Source organism: Protopterus annectens, chromosome 15.part0 (assembly GCF_019279795.1).
Source record: "Protopterus annectens isolate FY-2018-M chromosome 15.part0, PAN1.0, whole genome shotgun sequence".
Taxonomy (NCBI): domain Eukaryota; kingdom Metazoa; phylum Chordata; order Ceratodontiformes; family Protopteridae; genus Protopterus; species Protopterus annectens.
The window spans coordinates 603,295,532-603,312,259 of record NC_056749.1 but is presented as its reverse complement, the minus strand read 5'-3'; the positions used below and the strand labels follow the sequence as shown (position 1 = coordinate 603,312,259).

Genomic DNA, 16,728 nt, shown 5'->3' with positions numbered 1-16,728 from the left:
AAACAAAATACACTGGCAGACGACTTGAGCAGAAAGTTACTGGACCCACATGAGTGGAAACTGGAACCCAACTTATTCAAACTTCTAATCAACAGGTGGGGGACCCCAGAGGTGGACCTCTTTGCCTCCCCCCAAAAACCATCAATTGAGCAAACTTTGCACCAGAAATCCCCACAGCCAATCATGGCGAGTGGATGCCCTATCCTTTACATGGAAAAAACTCTCAATTTATGCCTTTCCCCCTCTACCCCTCCTCTCAAAAGTACTACTCAAGATCAAGCTGGACAGACCAAGGACAATCCTTATTGCACCAGATTGGCCATGCCAGCACTGGTACCCACTCCTACACAGTCTGACAGCAGTGCCACCCTCACACCGACATCAGACCCCCCTTCCTGCTGTCCCAGCAGGAGGGACAGATTTTGCATCCTCTGCTGCAAACACTGAACCTTGCAGCCTAACTTCTTCCCTTAACACAACACCAGCAACCCTTAGCAAACAGGTGTTGTATGTCACCCTTGAGACCAGAAGGCCTAGTACTAGGAAATCCTATTCAGAAAAGTAGAAAAGATATGTCCTTGGAGCCAGTCTCTAGGAAAGGGCACAGCCGTGCCCTCCTTACTTCAAATTCTAGATTACCTAACAGAGTTGCTCCACAAAGGCCTTTCCTTCTCATCACTTCAGATTCATGCCTCAGCCATCTCAGCTCATTACGATATGGAGCTACCTCTCTTTTCTCACCCTCTGGTCATACAGTTCCTGAGAGGAGCTAACAATTTAAGACCCCCGGGGAGAGCTCCCACCCCTGCCTGGAACCTTTTCTTTGTACTAGAGAAGCTCACGATTCCCCCTTTTGAACCTGCTGCTACAGCAGAGTTAAAAGAAATTCCTTTCTTGGAAGACAGCCGTACTTCTAGCCATTACTTCGTCAAAAAGAGTGTCTGAGCTACAGGCACTAATGGCTGTGGAACCCTTAATTATTTTCCAGGCTGACAGGGTCTCCATCAGGACTAACCCATCATTTATGCCCAAGGTGGTATCCAGTGTGGTCTTAAACCAATCCATCCATTTACCAACCTTTTTCCCCTAATCCTCAAAATAAAGGGAAGAGGATCCTGCACTCTTTGGATGGGTACAGACAGCTCAGGTTCTACCTTGACAGGACTAAGCCTTTCAGAAAATCTGACCAGCTGCTAGTCAGCTTTGCTATAGGGGCAGAGGACAAGGCCATTTCAAAGCAAACTGTTTCCAAATGGATAGCACACTGCATCCATTTCTGCTACAAACACCGTGGAAAAACCTACCCCACAGGGGATCAGAACTCATTCCACTAGGGTTATCTCAACTTCTACAGCATTTCTCAGGGGAGTCCCTACCAGGGACATCCTGGAAGCTGCAACCTGGAGTTATGTACACACCTTCACCAAGCATTATCACTTACCTGTCCTTTCTAAATCCAGAGCTGGATTTGTCACAGCAGTCTTACAAGGCCTGCTAGTCGGCCCTAATACTTTTTGACTGCCCCCACCCTTACTCAGCTTTGGGAATCAATTCAAGTGTGATGACTCAACAGTGAAACACAAAGAGCATAGTACAGTTGTGTACACTTACCATAAATGTAGATGTTAGTGTATTCACTGTTGCAGTCCTGGTTACCCTCCCTCCAGCCCCCTGACTTTTCTAGACCTTCTGCCTGTCCTCTTTTTGTCCATATCTTATGGCTGTGGTGTTTACTTTTTACTGGAGGTGTTCCATACCATGTAATTGCTTCCTGTTTTGGGGGCTTCTGACATCTGGGGCAAGAAAAACTGATGTAATGGCATCGGCTGCATGTTTTATACCCCTGACGTCCTGACATCATGGAAGAGGCGACAGCATCCGATGCAGAAATCCCAAGACTCTGGTATTCGGGCCAACTGAGGGCTATCTGCAGGCAGGTAACCCAAGTGTGATGACTGCAACAGTGAATACACTCAGACATCTACATTTATGGTAAGTGTACACAACTGTACTTTCTCCATTCATGAGGCACAAAGTTTGCTTGGAGGCTACAGTTAAATAGTAATCCCAGAAGCACTGATAGGTCATGTTTCATGCTGTTCAGAAAGCATCCTGGGATATTGTGTGGGCCCACTGTTGCAGTGCTCTTGGTTTTAGAGCATTAAGGACCTGTTCCCTAGTGGTAGCAGGGGGGAGTTGTATTTAATGGGATTTCCTGAAGGAAGGTTGAGAGGGAGAGAGGGGTAAAGTTGGAGCTGAATTTATCAGCCAGGAGGTTTCTTCTGACTCAGTGTAGGTAGCTACATTTTCAATGAGCTCTGCAAACAATTGAGTATTGCCTTTGAGGCTGCGGACATAGCTAAAGAATGCTTTGTGGTTGTCCTTGGCCTGAGAGGCCACACTTACCTCAAATTTGGCTTTGGTACACTTTATTTGTCCTCGGAGTTTGTTTGATGGGAGTGCTTTTATCCTGCTGGATGCTGCACCTCCTAATTTTTGCCATGATTTTCTTCCTCCTGTTATATAGCCTGTTGATTTTGTGATTCCTCCAGGATGGCTTGTTTTTTGAGTTGGTTCTGTACGTCTTCCTGGTGGGTACAGCTGCCTCTATGCAGCTATTAACACACTTGTACAGGTTTTCTGTGACCAGTTCTGCATAGGCAGCAGTTTTCTCAGGGTTTATGGAGACTTGAAATTTTCCCAGGTTATCACTTAATAGCAGAAGGTTATCCTTAAAGTAGTTCCTGACTATTCTGGGTTTAACTGGGGGTCCAGGTTTTAATTTTACTTCAAAGGAGACCATTATTTTATAGTCTGACCTTATCAGGGAAGACATTACAGTAGGGGGTGTGTAGCACTCTACTGTATTGGTGAGGACCAGATCCAGTATGGTTGCACCTCTGGTTGGTGTATTGACTATCTGGTTCAGGGAGGTTGTGTTTTCAAATTCCAGGAATCTGTGTGCCTGTACGTTTGGTGTCATTTAGGATTTCCAGTTAGTAGTGGGGTAATTAAAGGCATCCATGAGTATGGTATTGGGTTGGATGGTTAGTGCTTCTAGTAAGGTTAAGGACATGGTATGGGTTTCCTGGGTCATAGCGGGGGACCTATAGCTTGCAAGGAAGTTGTATTGGATTTTGCATATAGTGATTTGAACATTGAGCAGTTCAAGTGCATTTTCCTGTTTGACAAGCCTTGAAGTATATATTTTTTTGATGCAAGTAGAGAGAGCTCCACCTTTAGTCCCTTCCTGTGAAGTAGCTGGTGTAAATTTGTGGAAGGCATAACCTTGCACTGTTAGTGTGCAGTCAGCAGCTTTAAACAGTGTCTCAGTGACTGCACAGACGTCAGTTTTCTCTAGGATGAAGAGAGCTTCTAGGGAGTAGAGTTTTTTGTTTAGACTCGTAGTATTGAGCAGTAATACCTTTAGATTTTCTTGGTTTCGATTTGCTACATCCAAAGTGCTTTCAGTTTAGCATTGCCTAAAAAGTGGCACATTGGGGGAAGACAATGTTTTAGCTAGTAATCGAAAGCCTAGAGGGGAGAGGTGCAGACCATCCCTGGCAAAGCGGCGTGGTCTGCTGGCCATCTCCTTCCATGCTGACAAATATTGCACCCCCTTGGAATGACACCAGAAACCTAGCCAATTCTTAAAGTTAATCATCTTTTGTTCATTGTTTGAGAATTAACCGGTTGTCAGTAAACATGAGGCAATTTCTACATTGCCTCAGGATGCCCATATCCACCAAGCTGATAAGAGACAGTGGGAAAGTTCATATCCATGGCAACAGACCCTTTTTTATCGATTAGACTGTTGGAGTGAGAATATCAGTCAATGTCAGGAGTATCCAGTTTGCAACTACAGAGACAGTGCTTGTTACGGCAAACTAGTTATCCTGTGTGCAGCTAGGTATTGGAGAAATTCCAGTCATGCTTTTACAAAAAAAATGTCACGCAAGGTGTCTGAGTCTGTACAGAGCACTGCCAAACATATGCATAGGACCTGAAATTTTAAGGATGAAGTATTTAGGCAGATATTCTAAAGTTAGAAACAAATTAAACAGTACTTATTCAAACAAAGATTTAGTTTGTCAAGAATGATAAAAATCGTGGAGTTGCATGAATGGGTACTGCCTTGCTACTACTAGTGCTGATGTCCTTCATGGATGCATCTGCAGTCATAACAACTGGGTTGTCCTGTCATCAGGCAGCCCTTCAGTCAGCCGGATTCCATAGTCCGGGTCCGGCTTCGGCTGATGTCGCACTTCACCCGACGTCATCTCTGTTGGTCTTCGGGTATAAAGGCATCAGCCGACGCCATTTTCCTCAGTCTTTCTTGCCGCAAGCAGAAGCTGTTCGCAAGTGCCGGTCGGTCGGATCCAGAGATTACTTCTACCGAATACTACTTCGAAGACTTCTAAAGCTAAGTACCCTGTTGGGGACTCTTTCTTGCCTCAGCCGATGTCAGAAAAAGTTAATAATTGTTTAACCTGTGGGAAACAAATACCTCATAAAGATTTCCACTCTTATTGTCTGCCTTGTTTAGGCCCAGCCGCAGCCTGTTCGCCTGTGCTTCTCAACCGAGCCGGTCGGAGTTTGCTGAACAGTTTTTCGTTCTGATTTTGCATACATTATGCCGCCGGATCCTCCGACTACTCAATCTGCCAAAACGCAAAGATAAAGACCGACACTCGCGGTCCGCGGTTTCGGCCGAAACCATGGTTAAGCAAATCCGCGAGTGTCTCGGTTTCGGCGAAACCGAGAAAACTGATCAAAGTACAGCTGAATCTATCTCTACAACTGAGGCCCCTGCTACCACTCTTGAAACGGCCTCAGAAATTTTATCCACTACGGTGGTTGCCACTGACTTATCAGACACCATTCCCTTGGATGTCTCTACCCCAGCACGTGGTGCTGCTAGGCCTCCAGCAGCCATGTCCATTAAGGCCTTCGCCAGGGCTAAAGCAGCAAAGACTACTAAAACAGTGCCTGTTAAACCCCCACAACCAGGCCCTCCTCTAGTTCTCAAATGCTTACTCTGGCAGAAGATTTAATTTCATTAATTAGAGGATCTCAATCTCACCCAGACAGGGCCTCTCAGCCCCCAGAGAAGAGACCTAGGGCAGAGCCCCTGAGCCAGTGTCCTCTGATGAGTCTGCCGATGAATCAGACATAACTGATCAGCCAGAGGCTCCTTTCTCCAATTTTGAAGACTCTGATGCTGAAGAATCCATTCCAGCTGCTTCCCCACCAGAAGAATTCTCCTTTGGGGAAACCTTACATGCCATGCGAGAGCAGTTCCAATGGCAGCAACAGGATTTTTCAGACTCCAGAAAAGACTTAGGACCTTTCTGCACCTTCCACAGCACAGGCCCTTAGCTATACCTCCTGTTCTCTCTGTGGTGGATGATGCTTTCAATGATGTCTGCTCCGCACCAGATTCTTTACCTCCAGCCCCTGCCAAACCAGACAGATTTTACAGGGTGCCAGACACTCATCACCACCTTTACAAGGCCCCTCTTGCAGACCCCGAAACTATATCCCAGGGTCCCAAGGCAGTAGCCGCGACCATAGCAAAACCCTATTCCTTCAGAAAGGGAAGCAAGGTCATTAGACAGATGGGGCAAAAGGTCTACACTTCAGCTACTCTCTCAGCTAGAGCTTTAAATTGTCAGTTTCACATGATACAATACCAAGAGTTTATGCTTGATCAGTTAACTAAAAAGCTAACCACTGATGAATCTCTTGATAAGAAATATGTATTAGAAATGGTAAATAACATACAACAGGTTAGTAACCATTCCTTAAAATGTGGCTATGATGCACTGGCGGCTTCATTTAGATCAGCCATGACTGGCACAGTGATAAGAAGGCATGCATGGCTAAAGGAGCAAGCTCTACCGGATCATGTTAAAGCTAAGTTGCTAGATGCTCCTATGGATAAGACAAGTTTGTTTGGTACACCTGCCCAGCAGGTTATGAAGAAAATGGAAGAAAAGGCAAAATCTGTTCAAACGGTTAAAGATTTCTTGCAGGTTCAACCCCAAGGTTTAGCAGGAACTGGCCTGCCAAAAATTGGTCCTTTCCTGACTCCACAAGACCTCAAAGGGGCAGGAATAGACGTTCCAGAGGCAGAAACCAGTCCAGGGGAGGTACCTACAGAGGACGACAGTGGCAAGGTAACAACAGAGGCACAGACACAACCTCTACCACTACATCAACTCAACCACAGTGACTTAACCCTAAGTCCGCCTACCAGGGAACAAATAGCAGCTCCCCTAGGCGGAAAATTAACCTTATTTTCAAAGAACTGGCACTATATAACAAAAGACAAGTGGATTTTACAAACCATAGATCAAGGTTACCGGTTCCACTTCCACACTTTACCAGTCAAAAGAGGAATGCCAAATCTACCGCCAAATCAAAAACAGAGGCTCTACAACAGATAATGCAGTTAGCAAACATGAGAGCTGTGGAAAGAGTGCCAACAGCAGAGCAAGGAAAGGGTTCTACTCAGACTATTCCTAGTTCCAAGAAAGCAAAAAGTTGGAGACCAATTCTCGACCTGTCCGCCTTAAATACATACATCATTGTCCCAAAATTCAAAATGCTGACCCTACAGCAACTTCTTCCCATGCTGGGCAAGGAGTGTTGGCTGGTAACTCTAGATCTCAAGGAGGCATACCTGCACGTCCCCATTCGACCAATCTGCAGAAGATACCTCAGATTTCTTGCAGGATCAGAGCACTATCAATTCTCAGCATTGCCCTTTGGCTTATCTACTGCCCAGAGTATTCACAAAATGCCTGGCATCAGTAATCGCCCATTGCGGACTACAGGGAATTCAAATTTACCCATACCTAGACGACTGCCTGCTACAAGGGGACAACAAAAGCAAGCTGACAACAGATTTACAAAGGGTCATTTACTTGCTGCAAGCACTGGGATACACAGTCAATCTACAAAAGTCAAGGCTGATACCATCCCAAACAAGGACATTCTTGGGGAATTGGACACAGTAAAACAGATGGCATTCCTAACAAAGGAAAAACAAAAGAACTCCCTCTTTACTTCTTGGCACTAACAAAACTGAACAAGTTAACAGCAAGAAAAGTACTGCAGGCCTTGGGCTTCATGGCATCATGCATAATCTTGGTTCCACTTGCCAGACTACATATGAGAAAACTACAGTGGTACCTAAAGAATTTATGGTCTCAACACAGACACAGCCTAGAAACAGAAATCCCACTAATTCCATGCTTAAAACAGGAGTTCCTATGGTGGGCTCAGGCATGCCAGTCAAACCCAGGGCTACCCTTTCGCAGATGTCAAGCAACCCAGACCATCACAACAGACGCTTCAGACCTAGGATGGGGGGCCCACATGCTGGACAAATGCGTGCAAGGATTGTGGACACAGGATCAACTTCACCTGCACATCAACCTAAAAGAAATGCTGGCAGTAAAACTGGCAATCCAAAAGTTCAGACCATTTCTCAAAGAGGGCCAGTTGATGATAAGGACAGACAACACCACAGTCATGTGGTACATCAACAAACAGGGAGGCACTCATTCATACCCCTATGCAGAATGACTTTGGAGCTGTGGACCCTGGCACTCAGCTACAACATCCAGTTACAGGAAATATTTGTACCAGGAAAAGAGAATACTCTAGCAGACATATTAAGCAGAACCACATCGGATGCCCACGAATGGAAGCTGCACCCGGACATCTTCAAGACCATCTCAAAGAAATGGGGAATGCCTCAGATAGATCTATTTGCATCACCTACCAATCACCAGCTCAAAAAATTCTGCACAAGGACATTCCACCCACTAGCATGGAAAGTGGATTCGCTTTCCTTCAGCTGGAAAGGCCTAACAGCATATGCATTCCCACCTCTTCCCTTGATACACAAGGTATTACTAAAAATCAAGGAAGAACGCCCAAGGATAATCCTGATAGCTCCAAACTGGCCAAGACAACACTGGTACCCACTGCTGAGGAGCATGTCTCGAAACAATATGTGGCCAATACCCCTGATGCCTTTGATGTTAACTCAGAACAACTACAGCATCATACATCCAAACCTAAAACGCTGCAACTGAGTGCATGGAACATCACATAGCAGCAGCTAATCCAGAACTTTCCCAAAGAGTTAGAGACATTATTCTTGAAGCACGCAGACCTTCAACAAGAAGAAACTATGCTGGAAAATGGAAAAGGTTTGTCAATTGGAGTACTGAAAGAGGAAAAGATGTGTCAAACATAGATATGCCTAACATTCTGGAGTACCTAGCGAACTTCTTCATTCAGGCCTGTCCTACTCCTCCATCAAGATACATGCATCAGCTATTTCAGCAGAATACAGCTTTGATCCACCTGTTTTTCTCACCCTTTGCTCAGGCAGTTCCTCAGAGGAATCAAGAATGTAAAACCTCCAAGGAAACCACCATTACCAGCTTGGGACTTAAACTTTGTGCTAGAAAAATTGACACTATCACCCTTTGAACCAGCAGCAACAGCAGACCTACAACACCTGTCATGGAAAACTGCTTTCCTACTGGCAATTACTTCAGCAAGGAGGGTTTTAGAACTACAGGCCTTAATGGCAGTGCAACCCTTCCTAATCTTCCACCAAGATAGAGTGTCCATGAGGACTAATCCTACATTTATGCCTAAGGTGGTATCCAGAGTGTCTTTAAACCAGGCAATCCACCTTCCTACCTTCTTTCCCAACCCACAAAACAGAGGGAAAGAATATTGCATACCTTGGATGTACATAGACAGCTACGCTACTACTTGGACAGAACAAAAAGTAGCAGAAAGACTGACCAACTTTTTGTAGCCTATGCAACAGGAAGGGAAGGAAAAGCTATTTCCAAACAGACAATCTCCAAATGGATAGGAAATTGCATACGATTCTGTTATGCCTTCCATGGAAAACCAATTCCACAGAACATAAGACCTCATTCTACAAGGGCAACAGCCACTACCACAGCCTTCTTACGAGGAGTGGCAACCAAAGACATTATTGAGGCGGCTACTTGGACCTCCGTGCATACATTTGCCAAGCATTATAATTTGCCTCTATATTCCAGATCCCGAGCAGGGTTTGCCACTGCTGTACTGCAAGGGATCCTAAACACACCATAATCTAGTTTTATCCTCCTCCCTTGTTGGCTATGGTATTCTACCCAGTTGTTATGACTGCAGATGCATCCATGAAGGACATAGTACAGTTTTGTACCTACCATAAATGTAGATGTCCGAACTGGATAGCATCTGCAGTCAGGATTACTCCCTCCTTCCCTCTGTGGTACTCCAAGCGTGTTTACCCTCCTAATAGCTAGCTGGTGGGGGGGAGTCTTTTATGGTGTATTTGTTTGTATATATGTGCATACATGCTTATTTTTGTGTTTACCTCTATCTTTTTGGAAACATTGGCATCTATCTAAATTTTAGCCTTCAAGAGGGCTTCTGGCATCTGGGGCAAGAAACACTGAGGAAAATGGCGTCGGCTGATGCCTTTATACCCGAAGACCAACAGAGATGACGTCGGGTGAAGTGCGACATCAGCCGAAGCCGGACCCGGACTTTGGAATCCGGCCGACTGAAGGGCTGCCTGACGACAGGACAACCCAGTTGTTATGACTGCAGATGCTATCCAGTTCGGACATCTACATTTATGGTAGGTACAAAACTGTACTGTCTCACCACAGCTTCACTCTGCTGAGATACACTGCTGCTTTTCATCTTCTGTCACCAGAAGCAAAATGTTAGCATCAGTCTCTAGATAAGAAGCAGGCCACCGCCTGTTTGGTGATCCACAGTCTTGTCTCAGATGATGCAAGGGTCTGTAGGCTTGTTGTAGCCTTTTCATGGCATAGGCCGTGAATAGCAACCAGACCAATCAGGAACATTAAGTACAGACACTCACTGTCCAACCAGAAACAGTCAGGAATCTGTCCACTGTTCTTCTCTCACCAGGAACAGAATGTAAGCACAAATTCCAAGCTGTCACCTATAAAACAGTTATTAGGCTTTCTGGTGATGTGCATTCTCCAGGAAATAATGTCCCTGTGCTTCTCCTCTAACGAAGAGAAAACAGAAGCAGTAACCCCAGGATGACTACTGGGAGGCAGAATATGGGCTGTTCAATAACTGGTGATCTTGCAAAAGATGTTTAAAGGTAAGATGAAAAAAATGGTTTAATATCCTAAACACTGCAGTGTGCCCTAATCAGATAGATATGAAAGGGGGTAACTTAACTTTGTCAGTTTTTCTGTGATGATGATGTGATGCATTTCGACTCATCATACTCCTCAGGCAGAAGGGAACTTACAAGTTTTTTTTTTCATCTCTGCCAGTGTTTGAAGAACTGTCTTTCTTCCTTACGATTTCAGTTTCATGATGGTGAGGCTTTCTTGTCCTTCACTGTGGGCGTCATGATTAGTAGCTCAGAACATTCTCTTACAGTGCTTTCATTAGTGGCCATCACCTCTGCTTGCAGGAACTTGAGCATTACATATCTGTTGGAAGCCATGTAAGATTTTTCACAGGGATTAAGCATTCCTTAAAACCAACTCCTGCCGTCTTCTGAAAGCGATGTCAAAATTTGTGTCCAGTCATGTTCTTGTTTTCAGGGGGCTATATGAGGAGAGAAAGACCGACCATGAGTCAAGGAAGATGGAACAGGTGTTTGTCTCCTTTTCTCCAGGAGGAAAGAGCTTACAGTGAGCAATGTTTGCAGGCGGAGTATTAGCTACACTGTATTCTGCTGCCAAATTGCCAATCTCTGTTTCGAAAATGCAAAAGCTCTTCTTGATGCAGGACACTCCAGTTGAGACATGGTTGTTTCTCTTGCTTACTTTACAGATTTCTTCATTGGAGAATGTTGTACTATGGCCATTTGATAATTTCTTCACACCTTCAGTAAAAGACTATTGCATTGCTTGTGAGTCTGTGAATTGGGTGTCCTTTGGCTATTCCAGATTACAGGATTTGATATTCTGAGGTTTTTCCTTGTGGTCCTTTGCCAGCTTCACCTTCTCAGCATGTTTGGTACTGCTGTGTGTATTCTTTCTCAGCAGTCTGTCCACATAAAAAAGCTGTCAATATCAGCTGGTGGATGTTTACTACCATGTTCTCAGTTGATTTCCTAGGGAGACCTCCACAGTCGGTGTTTTATTAACCTGCCACCATCAAGAAATGTGTAGAAGGCCCCTCCATTGATTAATTGGCTTTTGAAGTTTCCTGTAAGTTGTGTAAATATAATAAATATCCTTGTATATTATTTTTGTTCCTTCTTGTCTCACGCAGTCTGGCTAATAGGGGTTGGAGTAAACTGACAAACTTAAGGGCTGGACATTCTATTCTGCCTTTGTAAGTGACAGCATGGCTTCCACCAGCAAGAGAGAAGCATCCCAAATGTAGGAGTTGAAGAAAAGGAAAAAAATATATAATGCAAACAGCAGGAGAGGAAAATGCAATAGTCAGCTACCCACAGATAACCTTTCACAGATGGTTATTTTTTTTAAACTGGATTATTCCCACTAGGCCTGTCCTATTTTCATGATCACCTGAAGTGGTATTCCTTTTATTTTAGGATAATTTGGCCAAAACTCTGGGCATTTTTGTCATCCATCCATCCAAAGTATAACCAGTGGAATCAAAAGCTGGGGCATTCTCAGTTTAAGGTGTCATCCAAAGGATGCCAATTAAAGGGGAGCAAGGCTAAAAGTGCAGTGCTGTAAACTGTGAATTGGAAAGTGCAAGATTACGTTGATATATACTTAATCTGAGATTGCAGTATGTTGGAAAATTCTACATACTGCAAAGTATATTGATCTCAGATGTAGTATTGATGGGATGCAGGCAAGGAAATGGAAACAAAGACCCCCTTTAGGCATTTTTAAATATAATTACAACAGGTTTATGAAATGTTGCTCTTTAGTTGTAATCTGTTTTCTGTTCAAGTTTTTAGGGTTGTATTTTCATCCCTTGCACTCTGTCATCCAGATTACTTCAGGGTTTCATTACTTTAATCCCTCAAAGTAGTCATGCAGCACACTCCTTAATGTCAGTACTTGGAGTATGAGTTCAGTCATCAGGTGTGGTAAGAGAACCTCCCAACACAAGTCTATCTTCCAAACGCCATAAGTGTGTAATCTACCTACTGAGTCACTCACCAAACATTTATATGCTATTATTTCTTTAGGTATGGCTGTCACATTGTTCAAGATTCCTAAACTAAACTTTTCATTGTTTTCCTGAAGAAAGAAATGAAGTATGTTTTTGGTTTCATTGCCTTTTAAAATTGTAAAAGCTGATTACTTTTAGTGTACACACACACACACACACACACACACACACACACACACACACACACACACACACACACAAAATGATGTACTGGAAAATTGATTAGCATCTATCCCATATGTCTACTGTACATAGCATAGGCATAGTATAACTCCAAGCAGAAAAAGAATTTGGCTCAAAATGAGTCCGATGTAGCAGTTGCGTGACAGTTTTATAAAATGCTTAGTTTTATCAGTATGTGTTTATCTTCCATGGCCAAAGCTGGTGAAAGAAAGCCTGTTTCTGAATGTGTTTCCACTTTTTCTTATTTCTGTAGTAGCGACATTGGCATTTTCCTCTTACGATGTTTGCCCTTCCTTTTGTTTTCTGACGCATATTTTGTTTGCCAATTGCAGATTTAAACTCTTTTCAGCAGACATCAAAATGGATTGATGATGTACGAACAGAAAGAGGAAGTGATGTCATTATCATGCTGGTTGGGAATAAAACTGACCTAGCAGACAAAAGGTAATAGCAGAGTGATCACTCCAGGTTAATAGGGATTGGAGAGGCACAGTGTATGTAGTGCATTTCATGTCAGCATCATTTACATGCCTTCTTTTGAGGATAAAGCACTTTTTGTTTTATTTTCCAGTTTTAAAATTTTGTGAACAACTAACTACCATATAATTGTTTATCTTTTTAGCAGCTCGTCACATTTAAAATTGCGGAGATACAAATACGTAAATGCTTTTGGTCAGTTTCTAATAAGTGAGGAGCCGATTACAGACACATGGCTGCATGTTGCTTTGTGTTTTTATTGTATAATTATGCATTAAGTTCTCAATCTTTATTTTAAGTTCCTTATTTTAACTCATTGTATAAACTGTCCTTCCATTGTATCTTCACAAGCTGTGACAGGTCCCCTTAGCACAGCACACTATCAGACTGTATGTACTAAAGTATTTCCTAATTCTTTGTGCCAGTTGAGTAATTTGACGTGCTTTAATTCTTCCAAGTAATAGAAGCCAGATGTTCTTCGTGTTTCACTGTTGCAGTCATCACATTTGGGTTATCCCTGCCAGGGTAGCCCTCGGCCAGCCAGAATACCAGAGGCTTAGTATTTCTGCGTCGTTTGCTGTCGCTTTAGGACTGACGTCAGGTCATCAGTAGTATAAAGTAAGGCAGCCAATGCCATTACATCAGTCTTTCTTGCCGTGGAGCCCGAAGCAGTTCGCAAGAGTGCTGGTCGGCCGCTACTTGAGGTTTGTCTACCGATTTGAAGCTGAAGTCTGAATTTCATCTACCGATTTGAAACTGAAGTCTTCTAATGCTAAGTACCCAATTGGGGGGTTTTTTCTTGCACTAACCGATGTCAGAAAACGTTAACAATTGTCTCGCCTGTGGAAAGCAAATACCACACCAAGACTTTCATTCTTACTGCGTCACTTGTTTAGGCCCAGACCACGACGTCCCCCGCTTTCGCTTCTGTGCTTTGTTCAATGCCAGAACTGTCCGTCTTCGGGCCCTTATTGTAGCTAGATATTTTTGCTTACAATCCTCAAACTCCGATACAGCTTCGGTAAGCCAACCGGCAGTAGATCTTCCGAAAAAATGTTAATATAAAGACGCAGACCTCACAGGTCCAAACCTACCAACGACACTTCCGTTAAGCTAGTAGTCAGTTCTCTGTTCCTCAGTGAGGCGCTTTCTCAGCCCCTGATGCCCGCTTCTGTGGATTCGCAGGCTGCTACCGAGACCCTTTCGGAGTCCGGTATGCAGCAAAACTGTTCTTCGACTAAGGATCCTGCGGTCATCTGTACCTTGGATGGGTCCGGAGCCGTTGAGCAGGCACCGGCTTCCGAGGAAGTCCTTTGCACTACCGATTCTCTACACAAACCAACGTCGTCTTTTGTGACTAACGTTCTTTCAAAAAACTACCAAGTTTCTTAGGCCTAGGGTACGAACCACACCCAAGAAACCGATGACCCAATCTCATGCACCTTCTTCCTTGCCTCAGTCTCAAATGCTTAAAATGGCAGAAGACCTTATCATGCCGATCAGGGGAAGCCAAGCTACCCCTCCAAAAGGAAAAGAGATCTGTCCCCTGTAGTTTTGTCTGAACAAGAGTCAGATGACTCTGATGCATCTGAATATGAAGACATTCAACCCCTGTCTACTTATGAGTATTCTGATGCAGAGGATTCCATCGCTTCCACCTCTCCCCCAGAGGATTTTTACTTTGGGGGAACCCTTCATACCTTAAGGGAGCATTTCCAGTGGGAGAGTCAAGACTGCCCTCAGTCTAAAAAGAGACTCAGAGAATTCTTAGATCTTCCACAGCACAGACCCTTGGCCATCCCCCCAGTCCTGGATGTTGTGGAGGATGTTTTCCTGGAATTCAAGTTGACTCCTGACACTGTCCCTCCTGCACCCAGAAAACCAGACAAGTACTATAGAGTCCCCTGACTCTCACAAATTTCTTTCTAAAAATCCTACTGCTGACCCTGAGGTAATTTCTCAAGGGCCTAAAGGGATTAAAGCAACCTCTGCTAAGAATCCCACCCCCTCAGATAGGGATTCCAGAGCACTATACAGATTGGGTAAAAAAAAGTATACACCTCAGCTACTCTTGCTATCAGGGCACTAAATTGTCACTTCCATATGCTAACATTTTAGCAACAAGCCCTGGAATTCCTCAAACAAAAAATGTCTTACTTTCCTGCTTGTGCGAAATTTAAAAAGTTACAAGAGTTAATGCATTCTGCAAGTCAAGTAACTAAACACACCTTGCACTGTAGTTTTGACGCCCTAGAAGCTTCTTGCATGGCAGCAGTCACCGGATCTGTCATTAGAAGGCATGCATGGCTTAAGGAACAGCCCTTTCCAGACCATGTCAAATCTAAATTGTTGGATGCCCCCTTGCACAAAGATAACTTATTTGGCACTAAGGCAGAATAGGTCTTAAAAAGATGGAAGAAAAAGCAAAATCTGTGCAGACACTTAAGGATTTCTTACAGGTCCAGCCACCCAGGTTCAGCAGGCATTGTCCCACCAAGCACTGGTCCTTTTCTGCTCCCACTAAGCCAGTCCAGCCCAGACACCGGGGAACCATACCCCCCAAACAGCAGCAACAGGGAATGCAGAGATCTAAGCAGTGGACTACCTCCACTTCAAAACCAGGGTGATCTAAGCCACCCCTTCATGGTATGAACTCACAATGACTCACCTCCCCCACCCCTCCCTCTGCCCGCATTCACTTACCCCTAGGAGGAAAACTCTCCTTTCACGCAAGCACCTGGGCCACCATTACCAATGACCGCTGGGTTCTCAACATAGTGTCCCTGGGTTACAAATTTTCTTTCCACACCCTTCCTACCCCAAAAGGGTTCCTAGATCTACCTCCAAACCAGTGGGCAGAGGCACAAAAGCAAGTTCTTTACCTGCTCTATATGAGGACAATAGAACACATTCCTGCAGAACAGAGAGGCCAAGGTTTCTACTCCAGACTTTTTCTGGTACCCAGAAAAGAGGGAACCTGGCACCCCATCCTCAATCTATCCTTTTTAAAAACCTTCCTAGTGATCCCAAAATTCACAGTGCTCACCCTCCAGCAGCTGCTAGCCATGCTGTCCAAGGACGCTTGGCTAGCCTCCCTAGATCTAAAAAAGGCCTACCTCCATATTCCTATCGGGGAATCATGCAGCAAATATCTCCATTTCAGGGCAGGATCTCCGCACTTTCAGTTCTGTGTGCTTCCCTTTGGCTTATCTACTGCTCCCAGAGTTTTCACAAAATGTCTGGCTCTGGCCATTGCCTTTTGCAGACAAAGGAATATCCAGATTTACCCATACTTAGATGACTGCCTAATTCAGACAGGCAGGAAAAGCTGATCAAGCACCTGGCCTTTGTAAAGTCCCTACTAACCTCTCTAGGGTACACAATCAACAAAGAGAAATCCATACAAATGCCCTCCCAAAGGATTATATTCCTGGGAGCAAGCCTGGACACAGCTTCCCAGATGGCATTCCTTACACCATAAAAGCAATATTTCCTGACAGCCTACTTCTCTCAACTAGCCACCAGACCCCAGATATCTGCAAGGACGATCCTGCAAGCTCTGGGGTTCATGGCATCTTGTCTGCTACTCATTCCATATGCCAGACTGCATATGAGGAAACTTCACTGGTACCAAGAAAGCCTTTGGTGTCAACACTCAAGATCTGGAGACTCTCTTATACCTATAATTCCTTGCCTCAGAAAAGATTTTCTTTGGTGGGCAACAGCATGCTCCCACAACAAAGGGCTACCTTTCTTACCACCCACCACTGCCCAGACCCTCACCACAGACGCATCAGACTATGCCTTGGGTGCACACCTGGACGGTAGGCGCATAGAGGGCCAATGGAGCTCACAGCAAATCCC

General features: G+C 44.4%; 1 protein-coding gene across 5 annotated transcripts in view; it reads left to right on the top strand.

The window, feature by feature from the left end:
* LOC122789947 (ras-related protein Rab-6A-like) overlaps window positions 1-16,728 on the top strand; it is a 423,726-nt gene that overhangs the window by 121,101 nt on the left and 285,897 nt on the right. For all 5 annotated transcript variants that reach the window (XM_044057438.1, XM_044057437.1, XM_044057436.1 and 2 more), the window contains exon 5: window positions 12,720-12,831. In XM_044057438.1, the coding sequence (XP_043913373.1) occupies window positions 12,720-12,831 (112 nt within the window). The remainder of the gene's footprint in view (window positions 1-12,719; window positions 12,832-16,728) is intronic.